Here is an 18655-nt window from a genome sequence, read left to right on the forward strand (position 1 = left end):
GTTAAGTTAGATTGTTTTGTCTGTTTAATCTTTACCTACCCGAAAAAGACAGAATACATATCACAACAGTGCCCACAAAATTTTTACAACTAAACTCATTTTGACTCAGCTAAATGATCTATGCAAAAACTAATTGCTGATAAATACTACTAATGTTCAACTTACAGCAATATAATAAAAAAGTTATCTTTGTGATACAATTAACAGTTTATTATTAAAGAATCGAACATGAAATCTTACTTTTGACTCTTTGTAAGCAATGCGGTATACAGATCATGTTAATGTAAGGCGCAGACTGAAAGCAATAATGGAAACTTGTTCGAACAATCATACTTAAGCTTTCTTACTTTAGATCCTATCTCAAAATTAGTATGATATAGCAGATATATTATAACGGCTGTCACTATCGTACTCTGGCACAACCGTAGCAAGTCTCTCTTATTATTATTTAGTATACCAACAAATGGTTTGTTATATAATTTATTGGATGTATTGGCAAAATAGCATTAATTTTTTTGTCCATTTTTACAGTAATAATTCTGGCTAACAATTTCATATTTCATATTATCCTTTCAGGTAACAGCCGGCGGCACACGGCTTCCTCTAGCCGGATTCCCCGCGCCAAGGGCGGCTGTCCTAATGTGTTCAGCGGCCATGGGCGCAGAGGGTTCCGTAACATTGCAACTGAGGGAGGCCGAAGGTCCAGCGGACGCCGCAGCCCTTGGTTTCGGAGGTGTCTTGGCCCGCTTGCAAGACGACTCGGATGCTGACCTTTTGGCGGACATGCTGGGCACACTGCACGCAGCCGGTACGTAACAAAATAGTCTTATTTAGAATATTTAATCAACTGTAAAATTGACTGAAATAATGCATTAAGGATTCATCATTCTTTATTAAAAAAAAATCATTCAGGAACAATAAAAAGTTTATTTATTTTTTAGGAATTTATTTTTCTATGCTTCAATGATATGATATTTAGAGCTCCTTTTTCAATTGCGTTTTTTAAGATATTTTTATATTTTATGACTAGATCAACTCTGGAATAAAATAAGTATGTTATGGCAACACTACGTTACGGATCTATAATCGTATAAGTTGGTAGTCACAAACTAACTGTATTTGTTGTGTGATCAACGTTTTACGCATAAAACTTTACTTCATGTTTTCAAAAGACATCAGAAAGATTATATTAGATTAGATGCACTTATGATAAAATTGTTGTTTGACAATTGTGTGTGTGTTTTTTTTTAACTCCGTTTTATTTAGCAATCAGAAATACCTAAAAGATTCCTATGAGCTTAATGACATTATTTAAGAGCGATGCCTAAGAAGAACTCGGATGAGATCTCAGTTTTACAATTAATATGATAATAGTTATTAGACAGACCAATCTAAGACGAAGTCTAAAAGCCATTGTCGTTTCAATCTCCTTATGCCAAAAGGTTGAGTAATGTCAACTATATTGATGGGTTCGAATGTGAGTCCAGTTTGGCGTTTGTATTTTTTTTGAATTCTTTGAACTTTGAATTAAGAATTGTACTTAAATTTTTAACTTAGTTCTCCTCTGCATTTAGCTATATTTGATTGTAAGCACATCCCCAGAGCTCAATTCCGTAGGTCCAGATTGGTTTAAATTGATTTATATAGCAGCAACTTTTTTCACTTTTTACGCAGTAGCCAATTAATTCTTTCATTTTGATCATTATTTGTTGTTTTTTTTTTTTATATGTGGCTTTTTCAAGTAAGTCTGTTGTCTAAATGGAGACCAGATATTTCACTATGTTCTGTTTCGGAATCTGGACATTATTTAAAATAATTGGAGACACTAACTTTTTGGTAGTTTGTAATTACCACCTTGTACGATTTATAGACCTGTAATCAGAGCATTACTTTAGCATGCCTATTTTATTCGACAACTGGGCCCTAAATACAATAATTACAATTTCGATCAAATCATCATCGAAACAAGATAATTAAAAATGTTTTATGATACATGTGAAAGAAAATTATTTTTTAATTTAATTCAACAAATCGTGAAATAAACATCGATTTGGTCAAAAATAAAATTAAGTGATTAAATGTATTATATGATTTGTTAATCAAAACTTTAATTTAATATGAAATAGGCAATTCATAGATAAAGTTCATTAAGTTCATTTGGTGTTTAGTTTTGTTATATTTTTTATACTTTGTCTTGTGACCAACACAGGTGTTGTTGATGCAGAAGGTGGCGGCACTGCTTCTTTTGGCATCTTAGAGGCATGTCCTGATCAGGAATTGGCCATCATCGGCAGTCCTGCTGAACCTGAACAAGGTACAATAATAAGTAAATTAATATGTAGGAACTCAATTTTTCTGTTTTTGGCAACTGATTTTTTTACTTCATTTATTGGGCAATTTTTGGTGAACTGTCTTGTAGCGAATAATTTTATATGCAAAGCGATTAATTTAGTATTTAATTAAGCAAATAAATAGTCATTACAATATTTCCTGATTAGCTTACTAATAAAGCTTAGACTGTGGTATGAATAAAGAATAAATAACCAATGTGACATAAAATTTAGGAATTTTTAAAGCGTACCTAGAGTAAGTAAGAATTTAGTATGTCTAATTTCTAATAAATTAATCCATTATATATTGATTGAATATAGCTTGGAATAAAATTATTTGGCGTGTATTTTCTGTATCACTTTAAATTGTTACCTTTTACCACAAGTTAAATAATCAATTACCTTTTTTAGAATTAAAATAATCCACGTATCTGTCTATTATGACATTTATGGATATTTGTCTTCAATGTCTTTCTAATACTCAATTAAATTATTTAATTTCATAAATTATTATAAATATGCCTCATATTGTAAGGTACGCCTTGCTTTAGTTAAACATCTATTTTCAAGCATATTTATTATATATAGTTAATAGTTAAATATGTGTGTTTATTACATTTAGTTTAACGTTACTACTATCTGCTCAACAATTTACCTATTTAACAATTTGTCTACGAATTTAACTATCAACTTGTCAATCAATCTACCATTTACCGGCTTACCAATTTACCTGTTAACCTATTTACCTATCCACCCGTTTCACATGTCTACCAATTTACCTGTCAACCTATTTATCCGTCTTGTTATTTGTCTATCTACCAGTTGTTTGTCTACCATTTTACATATCGTCAATTTACCTGACCACCAGCTATCCAACAAATTACCTTTTCATTTCAATTTACTTGTCTACTAAATCACTTGTCTATCAATTTACCTGTCTTATCAAAACATCATTTTAACTATCAACCAATTTACCTGTCATCCCATTCTAAATATCTACCAATTAACCTATTCAATAATATACCTGTTCAACAATTTGTTTACTAATTTACCTATCAACCTGTTTATCAATTTATCATTTTACACATCCTCCAATTTACCTGTCCACTAATTGGTAGATCTTCATAAATTGACCTTCATAAATTCTCTAATTCAGCTAATTTATTTACACATTATAAAAATTGAAGCTCAAATTGATTCTACGTTAAAAAAACGTTTATATGTAAAAATAAAAAGGGCTGTTTTTTAGGGTTTTCCCGGCAATTATTTGATTTTTTCTCGCTGTAAGAAACCATTCTTGGACTTGAATGAACATTTAAAAAAAAGAATTGGCCAAATTGGTCCAGGCGTTGTTGAGTTATGCGGTTACCAACACATTTTGCGATTCATTTTTATATATAAGATATAAGAAAACTATCACCTGAATTGAAAGTACTTACTACAATTTATTCATCATTTTAAATTATCCATTGTAAACGTGCACTAAAATAAAAGAGTTGTAGTAAGTAATTTCCTCCAACTACAAGACCAATTAAAATGTTCTACCAAGGTTTATCATTAAGACCATCAAAGCATTTTCTAGAATTACAAAGTGAATAACACTATTGCAGTACGAAGGTAGCATTCAAATTCGAAACGGATCGCTATCCTTAGATCTTTGCTTGTATCCACAAAGGAGTTGCTACTGAAAGGATACGTCGTGTAATTGAATTAATGATTATTATTCAACTGTAATACTAATTGAAATAAATTTTGATGAATTGGATGATTATTTTCAATTACAGCAAGTAGCACGGCGGAACCGGTAGCAACCACAACAACTACGACGGAGACGGCTCGAATTCAGGCGGCGAAGAGGCCGAGGCCGAAGGCTGCCTCGCCGACGAGGCAAGGACCGCAACAGTGCCAGGTTTGAAATATTAGATTAATTTCACATCTACATTATCTTATTATTTAACTCCAAAAATATACCTAATTTGTATAGAATTTTTGCTTTCATACTTTTTATAATATTTGATATTTATAATGCTTAGTTTTTAATGTATTATGGGATCAATACTGCCGCATAACAGACCATTGTTATGGCAAGGCTATGTTATGAAGAAATTTCCAAACAAATTTGTTCTAAATATTGACAAATGCCATACGGTTGCTATGCGATTTTTTCAGATTGTCCGATAGAGATCATAACCTAAAAACCGTACAAATGTCAAAAAACGATGTTAGATAACGGCGTTTTTCCGACCCAGCTTCGTAACATACGAGTGACGTTGCAGTTTATGTGTAAAACACCTGAATGTACAGCAAATACATGACGTTTTGACAGTATTCATTATGATTCAGTAGCATAATGTATGGAAGTTGGGGCGTAACACAGCCTTCCCATAACATTTATCTGTTATGCGGTAGAATCGGTCCCTAAGAATTTATTTTCATAGTTATATAAGCTGTAAAATAGTGTTTTCTATCAATATGCAAGTATTCAGAATGAAATTATTAATTCCTCAAGATCAGATCGATTCACATGAACATAAATGGTCTATTCAATTATATACTATTGGATTTAGATGATAATACAATACTAACAGCTAAATATAATATTTTCTAATATTAACATATAAATATATAGAGGATGTTCCAGACATTGACGTCAAGCCGAAACGGAGTGATAGTATTGACCTTAACTATGCTGAAAAAATAGAAAAAAAATTATCTCACGTTGTTTGAAAATTATGAGCTTTTAAATTCAACCCAAAGATTTAATGAAATTATCACCATTTTTTATTTATTGTAGTTAATTTTTACTAATTCTGTTCATTTAAACTTTGGAACCGTAACCGTGAATAACATTTGTAGGACCACAGTAAAAAAACACCACCATTGACTCAAGTTTATTAACTTGATTATTACTTGTTTATAACTATATTTCTTACAAGTTTATTACTTGATTATACTTCTTTATAACAATATATTTAAAAAATTTAAAACTTTGGAAGGCCTTCCTTTGAAAATAAGTACTTAAGTGTGTTGGCAAGTTTCATAAAAATTTGGCGCATTTAATCAGGATTTTAAGATGTTAAAATACTTGATAATAAATACCTAAAAGAGACTTATTTTTTGTACTACAAAATAGAAATTCAGAAAAGTGGTACTGATCCCTTTTTTAGCTCCTGATTTCTTGAATAAACTATCTATAGTTGTTTTACTCTTTTTTTTGAGACCTGCCAAAATTATAGACAAGCTTGTCTTTGCACAAGTTGCTGATCATCTTAGCCTCAGTGATGTTTTAAAAGAGAATATTTATGAATTCTTGCAGTTGTTTTAATTAGACCAAAAAGTTCTTTATAAAGGCACTAAAAATCGACTAACCGCCAAAATTTTCTTAAGACTTTTGGTGTGTGAATGTGAATTATACTGTAACGAAAGTGTTTTAAGTGTGAACTCTTTCTCAATCAAACATATTTTCTCAAAGGGAGCAAAAATTTGAGCTCTAAACTAACTTCGGCAACCTTTTTTGTGACTAGACAACGGTTCAGTACGTTGTGTCAATCAAAGTCTCGTTGTGTGGAACGTTTGTGCCCCAAAAAGGGGTTTGTGACGTCCAATGTGCGAGAGCACGTAATGCGAGGTATAATACTAAAAATATTATTTTTTCTTGCAGATGTGCAGCAAAGTTTTTGGAAACGCTTCTGCTCTGGCAAAGCACAAACTGACACATAGTGATGAGCGCAAATACGTTTGTACTATGTGCGCTAAAGCATTCAAAAGACAAGACCATCTGTAAGTACAGTCAATTTTAAACATTACCTAAACATAGGTTATTTATGAAATTACTAATATTTAGTATTGACTAATCATTGATAGTACTTTTGAATATGAATATTAATACAAATTCTTTTATTTTTTTTTAAGAAATGGTCATATGTTAACGCACCGGAACAAGAAACCCTATGAATGTAAGGCTGAAGGTTGCGGCAAATCCTACTGCGATGCACGGTCATTGCGGCGTCATCGCGAGAACCATCATGGTTCCTCAACGGCAACAGATGGTTCAAGTGGAAATCAGAGTGCGGTTAGTGGCAGCAACACCGCCAGCAGCAATAATAACAATAGTGCTTCCAATGCCGAGACCGCGGCGGGATCGCCTTCCGCTGCGAGCTCGTTATCCCCATCCACAGCATCAGGTAATAATAATAATATTTACTTATTTTCTCACGCGTAGACAAGCTTCTTTATCTATTTTATCTACCAGTAGTTACCTGTGTTTACATGTTCAAAATGATTAAAACCTTCTATTTCCTTACAATTTTTCTATAGTATTTTTTGCTTTAAAAGTTGAATTTTACGACTGAATACTGATGCTCTTTGGTTTGTCAGTAATAAAACCTTACATGACGATCTGAATATAATTTTATAGACACCGTAATAAAGTTAAGCATTTTTCAACATGCATCTCCTCAAACTTGAAAATCACACTAATTCTATAATCCCTTAACTGCTTTAAACATCAGTTTGGAAAAGGTTGAAAAAGATGATCCCTGACAACAACATTCAAGGTATCTCTAATTTAACTTTACTACATCTTTGGAGAACCGTGCTGAATTGATGAATGATGTACTTGGTTGCATCATTTGGTGAACCAACTGGTTGCAACATATTGGAGTGACCTCTATTAATATACAAACAATTAAAGCAATAATTTCATATGTGTGTTCATAATTGAACTAAATTTCTTAGAGAATTTTGTATTCTAATTGCTAATGTAAACAAAAAAAAGTTTTATTTTTGGTCAATGGTTATATTCCCTATTAAATATTAGATTATTATTTATTATAATTTTTCTGTAATTATTAAAGTAAACTTTTTTTAATTTTCAGGTGATGCATCATCACCTCATGGTTCTTCCTGCATCCAGTACGTGGCTTCTCCAACTCAGTCTGGTCATCGGACAGCAACAGTAAGCCACCGCAGCAGCACAAATCATACACATTCACGTAGTAATTCCACAAGCTCGACAGCAATTAGTGCTGGCGCAGGCAATGAAGGTGAAAGTTATATACAATTGAAATAATTTAAAAAGTAATATATGATTAAAATTTTTGATAGTTTATGTTTTGATTTTTTATGTTATATATTTTAGTTTTACTAAATATCAGTTAACCTTGATTTAATCGTTTAAATATTTTGATCCCTTACGGAGTCAATTTGACTGCTAACATTTCACAGACCTAATCTATTTTAATTTTTTTATAATTGAGTTTAATGCTATTTAATTAGTACAAATGGTTTATTATGTTACACAAAAATAATATTTAGCACTAATAGTTTTTAATAAGTTAATTTAATTTGTATATCAATTATTTATTATTTATTTATTTAGGTTTAACAACGCAGCAATTAGAACTTATAAGCCAAATTATGCAGCAGACAAAGCAGCAGTCATTACAGCAACAAAATATTAATAGAAACAACAAACCTCCAAGAACGTGGAATATGCAGGTGGGGTAAAAACTACGGACATGTTTTTATTCTGAAATTAACCATTTCAAATAATAATTGAATATTTCATTAGGTAAACTTACTTATTTATTATGTCAATCCATCTAATTTCTATAAATGAATATAAAAACAACCATACATTATTAATGACGTGCGAATATTAATAGCATTTCCATAATATTAATAATAATAATATAGAATATTAATTAATTAATTAATATTTAATATTATTTTGTTTTTGATAAAATAAAAATATAAATAGTGTTCTTGTATTATTGAATAGCGAAGAATTGTACCGCAATATTTCAGGAGAGATTTATGGTTTTAGCCCTCACTGTTGGTTGCAAATTTATATGAAGAAAGTCACTGAGTATATATTTAATTCTGCTCAGTAAAATTTGTTCGATTAGTTCATATGTGTCTAATCTATACTGTGTCAATATGTATAATACTGTCTAAAAAGATTATTGTCCTAAATATTGTCCTTGAACTCTTAAGGGGAATGAGACTTCTCCTGGTCATATCGTCATTGATAATTCATTGCTAATCAGATATTAAAGGATAAATAAAACTGTGCAGATCACATTTGTTGAATACCAACTGCAACTAATCTTGTCAAAACTCTTACGTTTGTGATATAGGCAAAAGTGATACTTTGTAACACATCTATAGAAGTCAAAACTTGTTAAAATCAAATATTGGTTGAGCATAACACACTAGCTTATTGATGTTATTATTTAAACACAATTTTAAATTATTATTATTTTTTTTTAAATCATTTCTCAATAAACAAATATACATTCTGTGTCTTTGTTTCAGACACAATTGCAGCAATCACAGAAAAAAACAAATAATGTGACATCAACAACCGCCGTCACAAGTACCAACATAGCAACAGTGAAAATATCCAACGGCAGCAACGGCAACAGCGTTCATAGCAGTGTTTCTGATACTAACAAATCAGGAACTGTTGATCAATTAGAACCGAAACCGGTTGAATGCAATTTATGTCATCGGAAGTTTAAAAATATACCAGCTCTTAACGGACATATGAGGTTGCATGGAGGTTATTTCAAAAAGGTAATCAAATCTGTAATAGAAGAACCATCATTTATCTATCTTGAGAGCATCTTAAAACTACTTCAATTTAAAATATACTAGTGCTGTATTTGGCAAATGGATTAACAACAATTTCATATCTTGATATCTATTTACAGTTGTAATTTAATAAGAAGTACTCGAAGGATATCTGAATTTTGAATTTTCTTATATAGAATTATTTTTGAACCTCTAATATCTCGAACTCTTTTGCACTACAGACACCATTGATGTTACGTGATTCGAAAGTTGTTGAAATATCATAAAGTTTAGGACACAAGTGTTGATGTTTATTGTTATTAATTTTACATTATATATTATTAATTTATGTGAATGATTGATTTAGGATTCTGATAACAAAAAACCCGATAAAAAAGAATCAGCATTGCCTCCATTACAAACTGCAAGTCAAAGTGTTCGTGCTCTGATAGAAGAAAAAATTATAAGCAGACAACAGCGCAGTACTGTTACAACACCCACATCTACAACACCTCAGGTAATAGAGGATTTTAATTCTCTAATCATTTAATTAGTATTTAACATTTTTAATTGCAATATCTGGTACTTCGATGTTAATTAACATAGAGTAACAGATTTTAATTGCGCAGTTGAAATACTTAAAATAATTAAATAAAACTTTGCCATTGGCTTGCTAACTATTTAAATGCTGAATCCAAACATTTTGTATTCTTGTAATAAATTTGACCAAGCGTTAACTAAATTATTTTGTACTAACAATTAAATCTTCTGTGATTAATTAAAGTATTCTTTTAAGGTGCAGCAGGTTGCCCGTCAGCAGGTTCAACAGATAATAAATCGCAGCAGTGATTTTGCTGTACCTGCGACTCCTCCAAGAAGAAGTTCAGAAGGAGAAGCGCAATACACTGAACCTACCACTACGACAACAAACAATGGAAAGGACGCCACACTTATAGAACTCCTCAAACGTGGAACCAAGGTTAGTTTATCGATTTAATAGGTTATAGTAACTTTTTAACAATTATCTTATTATTTTGTCTGAATATTCCACAGCTCCAAGTAAAAAGATCTCTGTCAGATTCTGGTGCATCAGCTTCCGTCCAACTTAATCTGCAGCAGACAAATACAACTGCCAGTGTTACAGCAGGAGAAGTATTTACGTTAGCTTATCAAAATCCAACCACTGGAAGTACTAATACTTTTTACACCGCTGGTGATGAGGTATATGTCCAAGATACTGCGATGCTACTTCAGGTAATTAGAATTTTTGCAAAAGATATTAATAAAAATTATTACTATTTTCTTCCAAAGATGTTTTCAAGTGAATATTTACTATTTTTAAGCTCATTCATCAAAAACACATGAATATGAACAAAAACCAATATTAAACATTTATGCAAAGTTAAGAAAAATATTTATAACAAATTGCGTGCAGATTTTATGGTAAAAATTTCTTTTGTTTTCAAACTTTAATGCAATAATCTAACAAAGTGCTGTTCTATCACATATATTATCAGTATTTTTGCAATATTGAGTCTTTATTTATTTATTTTATTATATTACTCATTATCAAGTTTGATAACATAAAAAAATTAGTAGATTCACATCTTAATACTTTAAATAAATATTATTAACTTAGGCGGTGAATTCCATTCAGTTATTGCAGCAGGAAACAGATTCCGAAGAGCAGGAGACCTTACAAGATATAGCGAGCTTAGAAGATTATGCTGCAGTTTCTGCTGATCTCGATGTCCAAAGCCCTGAAGGTAATAAAATAGTTTTAGTATAAAAAGAGTAGTATAAAAAATCTACTTTTGTTTATTATCATTTTCATTTTAGGTTTCTCAGCCAGCTCCGGTTGTGGGACCACTGGGTCTTTATTCGCACCTGTGACAAGAGAACTCAGGGCTGTACTGGATTCACCACTTCCAGAAGGGCTCGCGGAATTAGGAGCTTATCAAGATCCTCCACATTCGCCGAAAGATCTTGCGGCTTACCAAAAAGAGTAAGTTGAAAATACTTCTCAATCATCGATCTGACTCATCACTGATGCGTATTAGCATTTCTAAGTGTTGGTACATATTCTTTATAAAACATTGTAATTTTATTTAAAATAATTGCAGATACCTAATGTACACTGGTTCACCACCATCGCCCTTGCGTTATCCTTGTGATTCGCCAGGTTTAGGCTATCCCACGCCACCAGCATCCCACGAAACTCAGGCTTCACAACATTCGCTTGATTTGCAACAGCAACAGCAACATACATTGGATCTTCAACAAGAGTAAGTTACTAATATTTGATTCAACATACTACACTTGAACCAAATAGATTTAATTATCAATCAAAACAAATATTATTGTGAATGATGGCTAATTATTATTATTATTTTTAAAGGCTTCAACAGCACAGTGCGCTCGATCAGCAACAGCAGCAAAACACGTTAGACCAACATTCGTTGGAATTAGAACAACATACACTTAGTTCTTTAGAACGAAATATAGAACAACAACAAAGATGTTTCTCTTTGGAAGAAGCAAGGCAAAGCAGCAGTCCCCTATCTGCTGCATTCTTTACCGCAACGATGTCCAGCGCCGAAGAAGTTGAAGAAGCTCTAGAAACTGTGAGTGGTCAAACACATGAAAGTTTTACTAAATTATTTTTATTTCATTTTATTTACGTGTTATGGAACAATATAACACATTATATTTAGTTTTTTTTCTTAAATATTGTTTTAACTAATGACTGTTTGATTAGACAATCTACTAGATGATTAAATATTAATTCATAGTGTAAAAAAAATTTACTTCTTGTATGAATTTAATAAATAATTTCATGTTTTCTTGAAATACTAAGACCATTTTATATTTAGGTTTTACCAGGAGAAATGGATGTCTATGACCCACAAAGTCCTTTACAAATGTCATACTTGCAAACTGCTCAACAAATGATGATGCCCAATTCAGATGATCCACTATTGTCAAGCAGCCCTAAAGATTTTGCTGGAAGGAAAAAGTTCGAATTTATCAATCGAAATCTAAGACGCGGGTAAGTTTTCTGTTTCTAGCTTTTTGACTTCTAACATCTTTTAAATACCCTCGTATTTTCATAACATAGTAAAGTTCTTGACAAATGTTGTTTGAGAATATTGACAAAATATCTTATGCATCGCCATACCAGTAAAAATCGATTTATTTGTACCAAGTTTTTGTAAAAACAAAAGTATTAATTTTATTTTTCAGTATTAATTAGTCATTTTGCTATTTCTCAATGATGATTAAAATAAACTAATAAGTTTTCTTCACTTTTCTTATATCAACTTTTATTTTCCAATAAACAAGTTGTTTTACTTTAGATATTCCTACGTGGAAAGTGGGTCAAAAACTGATGATTCAAATAGCTACATGTGTGAATCTGTAACCCGTTCCCGAAAACGACCACGTTCTTTGGAAATGTGGTCTGGGGACGCAGATACAGAAACAGGAGAGATAGCGCCTTGCTACCGAAAATTATATTGTTCTAGGTTTGTACATCTAATAATTTTATTATAAACATTTGGTCATCTGATCCATATAAACATTTGACATAATTAGGAGTGATAAAATAAAATATTATTATTTCAGACTAAAAGCTGGTCTTAGCGGGCCCCTGCAGTTTACGCCTGCACCTATGCTTGATCCAGACAGGACTGGCACCGGTCTGTTTAGGCAACTTGGAATAAACATTCAACAAAATAGTGCTGAACTAGGAGAGAGTTCTGAACCAATGATTAATATCGGTACAGCATACCAAGCATCAATACCTGAATGTTCCTCTCTTAGAGAAATGGATGATCCAATTAGGGAGCATTTGCTATGGGATCCTGGCATAACCAACGATTCTGATGAACAAGGTAATGAATTTATACTTATATAATAAATAAATACATTTATTTATTTTTATAATATGCAATAAGATTTTTTGTAATTGATTTTTTTTTTTTTTACAGTTGACCGTTACATACGTTTTTGCTCCGCTCCTTCATCAACTTGGAGCAGCGGCTCTTTAGGTGAGGAAGAAGCTTTACTTGAATTGATGAGACGCGGCGGCAGTACAACGGTAGCTAAAGCGGCACTCATACGAAGTGGGGCAGGAAGGTCCATTGCTGCTGCTAGTGAACCTACAACCTGGACGAGGGACGAAGTTGATGCTTTCCAAGCAGGAGTGATGCGGTGGCGGAAAGACTTTGGAGCAATTTCCAGAGAGGTTGGTAGATTGTTAAATATAAATTTTTAACGACCTTTAGTAGTAATATTATCTGAAGTTCTACTAGAACTGTGATCATTGTAGTAAGTCATAAAACAATTTAATTTATTTCTCAAATAAATTATTCTTTCAGATTGGAAATAAAACTGTCAGTCAATGCGTTGCATTTTACTACATATGGAAGAAAGTAGCTGGTGACTACAAATCCTTCTTTCCCACTCAGCGGGTTCCTGTGCAAGAAGATACCATGGTTACAGCACATTCAACGGTCACTGCCAGCGGAGTACCAGCTGTAGTTGACTCCAGACCTCACCATTGCGAAATGCCTGATTGCTCTGCAGTAAGTAATAAAACATACAAAACAATTCCACTTTTTCGGAGTTTTCATGTAGTTAATATGAGAAACTACTACTGTTTTTTAATTACTTCATCTGCGTAACGTGTTTCATTGTATTTTGTAAAATTGGAGACGTACCAAGATGCAACTACAATATTACTTAAACTTTTCAAATGTATGCTTTGGATATCAAAAATATTGGACTTACTTTCAGCCCTTTAGCTCAACTTTTATTGTTACATATTACATAATTTGTAAACTCTTAAAATGCTTCATCTTTACAAATTTCATAAAACTAAATATATTGACCATGACTTCTTATTTTTATCAATTCTATCCCCAGAGCTTCAGTTCCCGAGCAGCCCTTCATGGTCACACCAGAATCCACTGTAGTGGCGCAGGAGGGAACTCGGCAGTGTCTCAGCAAACAGCAAGTAATAATGTTAGTCATACTGCAAATGTGTGTACTACAACATTGACAGGAACTTCATTGCTGCAGCAGCAATTAACCGCCCACGATCAGACCGCGGATGAGTACCCTTGCAGGATCTGTGGAAAGTACGTATAAGTAATTATGATATATAAAAGTAGATTAAATTAGGTATTCAAAGATACGATTAAATGATTCTCCTCGTTCTTTTATATATAGAAACATATATAGGATGAATAATTACATATTTTTTTCAAAGTTTTCTTTTGTGCTTTAGTTGTGTTATAATTATTTAATTATTTTTTAGTTTTATAATGATTAAATCTCGGAGTAGACGTAACTGATAAAATACAGATATAATTTCATTATCAAATATCATTTTAATAAGAATAAAAAGCATTAAACCAAGATATTACCAAAGTACATATAATACTTGGTATCCCAGGACTCAATTTCAAGACAAAACGGGGTGATAGTATTGATTATAACTTTGTTGGAAAAATTAATAAAAAAAAATTATGTAGTTTGAAAGTTACGAGATTTTAAATGTAACTTAGAACTTTGGTCAGACTATGAATATTTTTGGTATTGCAATTAATTTTTACTAATTTTGTTCATTTAAGCTTTGGATTCGTAACGGTAAATATTTTTAGAATCACTGTCAAAAATATTGACTAATTGCTCCAGGTTTTCAGGAATTAAGATTTTTTTATGCTATGAATTCAAAATTTTCAAAATTGGTCAACTTTAAAGGATTCTGTTTTCAAAAATATATACTAAAGTATATTGGCAAGTTTCATTAAAAGTTTGCAGATTAAATCAGGATTGTGAAATGGTTAACGTCCGTGCAAATCTTGAAAACCTGAAGCAATTGTGTCGATATTTTTGGCTGTTTCTAAAAATATTATTTACTTCCCAGTAAACACCCAGCGGCGGTAGTAATCTGAAATCCACATAAATTCTACATGAGTGTTACAGCGCTGAACACACGCTTGTGGATTTCAGATTGCTACCGCCGCTCAAACCACATGGTGTTTACTGGGTTATTTATTTACTTAAAGCTTAAATGAACAAAATTAGTGAAAATTAACTAGAATAACCGATAAATGTTCACAGTATATCCAAGGCTCTACTATCTAGGCTGCACTTAAAAGCTCGTAATTTGGAAAGTACATAGATTTTTTTTTTCAATTTCTTTTTTATGATAGTTATGGTCATTACCATCGCACAGTTTCGGCTTGGTGTTGAGATCTAGGACACCCTGTATATATAATTAAGTGTAGTTTTAATTATAGGAAGTCTTTGATGTTTATGATAAAATATTTAATAATTTTTTAATATTTCTTTTGATTTGTAGTCGTGTCTTATAAAGTTATCTTGAATATCTCAAATTCTTAATTTTTTTGTTAATATTATATTTTGTTGAACGATTTATTTAATTTTCTATTTACCTTGTTTTGTTTCACCAGCCTTTTTCTGTGGATTTTGATTTATCTCAAGGGATGTCCAAAATATTCGAAAACATTCAAAAAACAAAAATCAAAACAATGACCAATAAAACGTTAAAAGCAGGTAAAATTGTTGTTGCAAGACTTCGTGTCGTCTGAACGTGTTTTCCTTTCCAAATGTGTGTTCACTAAAATGTCCAAAACTGTTGTATTTAAAACTAAATATGGAACAATCCGTAAAAATACACGACACAGAAAAGCATCTTAGAAACGATGTCAAACGTTTTATTTGTTTTAATACTGAATGAATATTTTCTATATTTGTTATTAATGCATTTACAAAGGTCTTGTAAATTTTGAGTCGAACTAACCTGCGTTATGTCTTACAATTAGTGCAATTAGTTGATTTGATTTTATTGTTCATATTTATTGTATTACATGCTACATAAATTATATTTACTTAATAATAGTTAGTTTTATCATTACCATAAAACCTATAACAAAATTTTGTTTTTATTATGAAAATAATAGGTTTAGGAATAATAAATTATGAATACAAGTTTTCCAGAAATCTTCGGGACTTATTGTTAGTATAATGTTTATGTATTTTATAAGCAAAAATTATTAATTGTTGATCGCCTCGCATCTATCTTAAGAATTATAAGAATGAAATAAATTAGAATCATTTTGCCGAAAATCTCCAGACAGGAAAGAGAATAAAATGCATTCAAAATGCAAGTCTTAGTAGTTTGCATAACAATTTAAAAAATCCGCTGAATAACTTCTTATATCTTACACATTCAACATTATGTATCATAAACTAGTGCATATTGAAGATATGTATTAGAGATTTGAATATTATTGTATATACATTTTTTTAAATTTAAAAGTTGATTATTTTAAAAATTACTACGATAGCCAGTCAATCAGACTCAAACAAAAAATCAATTAATTAGTGTATAAAACCATTTTCTAACATTATCGTACTACGAAACATAATTCACATCAATTAGTGGTCCACTGTGTAATGCAGTGGTTTCCAACCTTTCCATACCGCGTCCTTCTGTAATTAAAAAAACGTTCTTTTTTGCTTAATTTGTTTAACAATTTAATTTCATAAATATTCAACTTCTATTATAATTAATTATCAAACTGCAAATTTATTTGCAATGTGTAAAAATATAAATGCAAAATAATTATTTATTTGCTCATTTTTCATTATTATTTGGAAATTTTAGGTTAATTTTCGAAAATAATATTTTAAAAACAGCTGTAAGCCTTTTGCGAAAACCTTTGCGAAAATATTATGAGAAAAAATTTTTATTTCTATAATTTTTCAATTTGCTTCTACTAGTTTTTATGTAAAAATATAAATGTGAAATAATCATTTGTTCATTTTTCTACATTATTCCAAAAAAATTGTTTAGTTTTCGAAAACAATATTTTAGAAACAGCTGTACGCCCTAAACAGCTAATCAGCCTCGCGTCTAAGGAAGTACGTTTCACAGGTTGGAAACCACGGGTATAACGGTTAAGACGCCGGTCTTGTAGTTTATCAAGAATATTTTTCCAAATTTATTTAATTTTTCACAGTGCTAAATTAATAAAACTTTAACGATATCAACAGCGGTGTCTTACTTTGATAATCCAGATAATTATTTGCTCAATACAGAAATTAATAATATTTAGAGTAGGGTAGGTCAGGGCTCCAAGGGTCAATTTGACTTTTAATGATTATACCGTCTAAACCAATTAAAATACCACATAACACGTCTAAATCAAACAGCTATCGAACCAATTAAAATACACACATAAACGTCTAAATCAACAACTATCTAACTATTTTCAATAAAATTTCCATGTTATTTCTAATCATAGAATCGTTTTTTAACTATTTTTGAATTTGTCATTTGTTATTTGTCCTTATAGACGTAAAAAGCAACAGCCAGAGGCAAACACATCCAATACCTTATTTTAATTTGATTTTACGAAATAATACTCGTTATTTAACCAATGCAAAATACAAATTTCATAGGCACATTTTTTTAAAAAAAAAAATTACTGTATACACCTTGATCTGGTACTTTGTCAAAAACAATCCATCGCCAGTCTTGGAATAACGGTTAATTCAATTATATCTTATTAAAATTGCATTTTTAACTTAATTCCCTTTTGTCAGTGTAAAGATTTGATTGGTCTTTTCTATCCACCCACATGTAAGCTTTTTTAGAGGAATTTAAAATAGTAATACTATTTATACAAAAAATAGCTTATACCTAAAATTTATATTCAAGTATAATAAACTAAATTAGAGAGCTCATAGTAAATAAAACTAAATAACGAAAAAAAATACTTTTGTTATGAATATTTTATACATGGTTTTATCTCCCGATAGTGATCTTCTAAAAATTAAGGTGATGGCTGGTTACATATCTTTTTTTGCTCTACTTTAGAATAGTATGGTTAAAAAATGCTTTACTTTACTTGTTTTTGAAATAATTATGGTGGATCTTTTTATACGCGGACCTCTAAGCGCCGCTCTACCCTAGTATTATGTACATTTATACATGCAGAAAAGTGTGCATTTTTTAATTATAAATTTATTTAATTACAGAGTTTTCATAAAAGTAAAAAGCCGCAGTGCACACATGAAATCACACCGGCCGGTGGAGGCGTCAGATACGAATCGCTCAGGTAACAAGAATTCGACCCTGGTGCCCAGGTCGCCAGCGCCGGTTCTACCTATGTCCTAATTGCCAAAAATTTTAGCACTGAAATAAGATATCCATAAGGTAGCAAGATAATTAATATCGCGGTCGGGATAAATAGAATTAAATTGATGATCGAAATATTTTGAGAAAATAGTTAATTTCTTAATTTTTCAATATGTTTCTACTTGGTTTTATCGGTTTTTGAAAACCGCTTTTCTTTTTCATGATAAAATTATAAAATTCCAAAACCGATTTTAAGTAGAAATACTGGTTCGCAATAACACTAAAAAAACTGAAAATGTCAAATATATTCAAATGTGTCAGATTGATGTAAACGCTATTGCAAATCTATAGCCGATACAAAAGATTTACAGCCTTATATGCATAAAGTATACTTAACAACAAATAATTGATTATTTTTGAAGTTGTTTAATCTAGAACAATTATTATTTTTGTCAATCGTGTATCCATTTTTTAAAAGTTCTAATATTATTATTTTTAGCTTTTATTACGAAACTATGTGTTGGTTACGTTGGGTTTAAAAGTTTTTTCATTTTCCATCGTGTCTCTATTAAAA

At 31.0% G+C, this 18655-nt stretch overlaps 1 protein-coding gene across 1 annotated transcript; it reads left to right on the forward strand.

Moving 5' to 3' along the window:
- The first annotated feature begins 259 nt into the window (after positions 1-259).
- LOC113385602 lies at positions 260-18120 on the forward strand. Its single transcript, XM_026623451.1, has 23 exons — positions 260-283; positions 577-808; positions 2210-2314; positions 4115-4239; positions 5992-6110; positions 6243-6409; positions 7208-7375; positions 7711-7829; positions 8649-8909; positions 9274-9423; positions 9703-9885; positions 9960-10160; positions 10546-10672; positions 10746-10911; positions 11030-11191; positions 11305-11530; positions 11780-11955; positions 12263-12430; positions 12531-12799; positions 12896-13152; positions 13286-13492; positions 13833-14047; positions 17982-18120. Exons 1-23 carry the CDS (start codon positions 260-262, stop codon positions 18118-18120), a joined length of 3966 nt encoding a protein of 1321 aa, XP_026479236.1.
- Positions 18121-18655: the final 535 nt, after the last annotated feature.

Source organism: Ctenocephalides felis, unplaced genomic scaffold (genome assembly GCF_003426905.1).
Source record: "Ctenocephalides felis isolate EL2017-DRISC unplaced genomic scaffold, ASM342690v1 CF-g0.4_SCAFFOLD_03571, whole genome shotgun sequence".
Taxonomy (NCBI): domain Eukaryota; kingdom Metazoa; phylum Arthropoda; class Insecta; order Siphonaptera; family Pulicidae; genus Ctenocephalides; species Ctenocephalides felis.

Bases quoted from the DNA above. Each gene is read 5' to 3' on its own strand.
- LOC113385602 (XM_026623451.1), top strand. From the start codon at position 260: ATGCGGTATACAGATCATGTTAAT. The intron at 13,493-13,832 runs GTAAGTAATAAA...TTCTATCCCCAG, and splicing joins AAATGCCTGATTGCTCTGCA to AGCTTCAGTTCCCGAGCAGC. The intron at 14,048-17,981 runs GTACGTATAAGT...ATTTAATTACAG, and splicing joins CCTTGCAGGATCTGTGGAAA to AGTTTTCATAAAAGTAAAAA.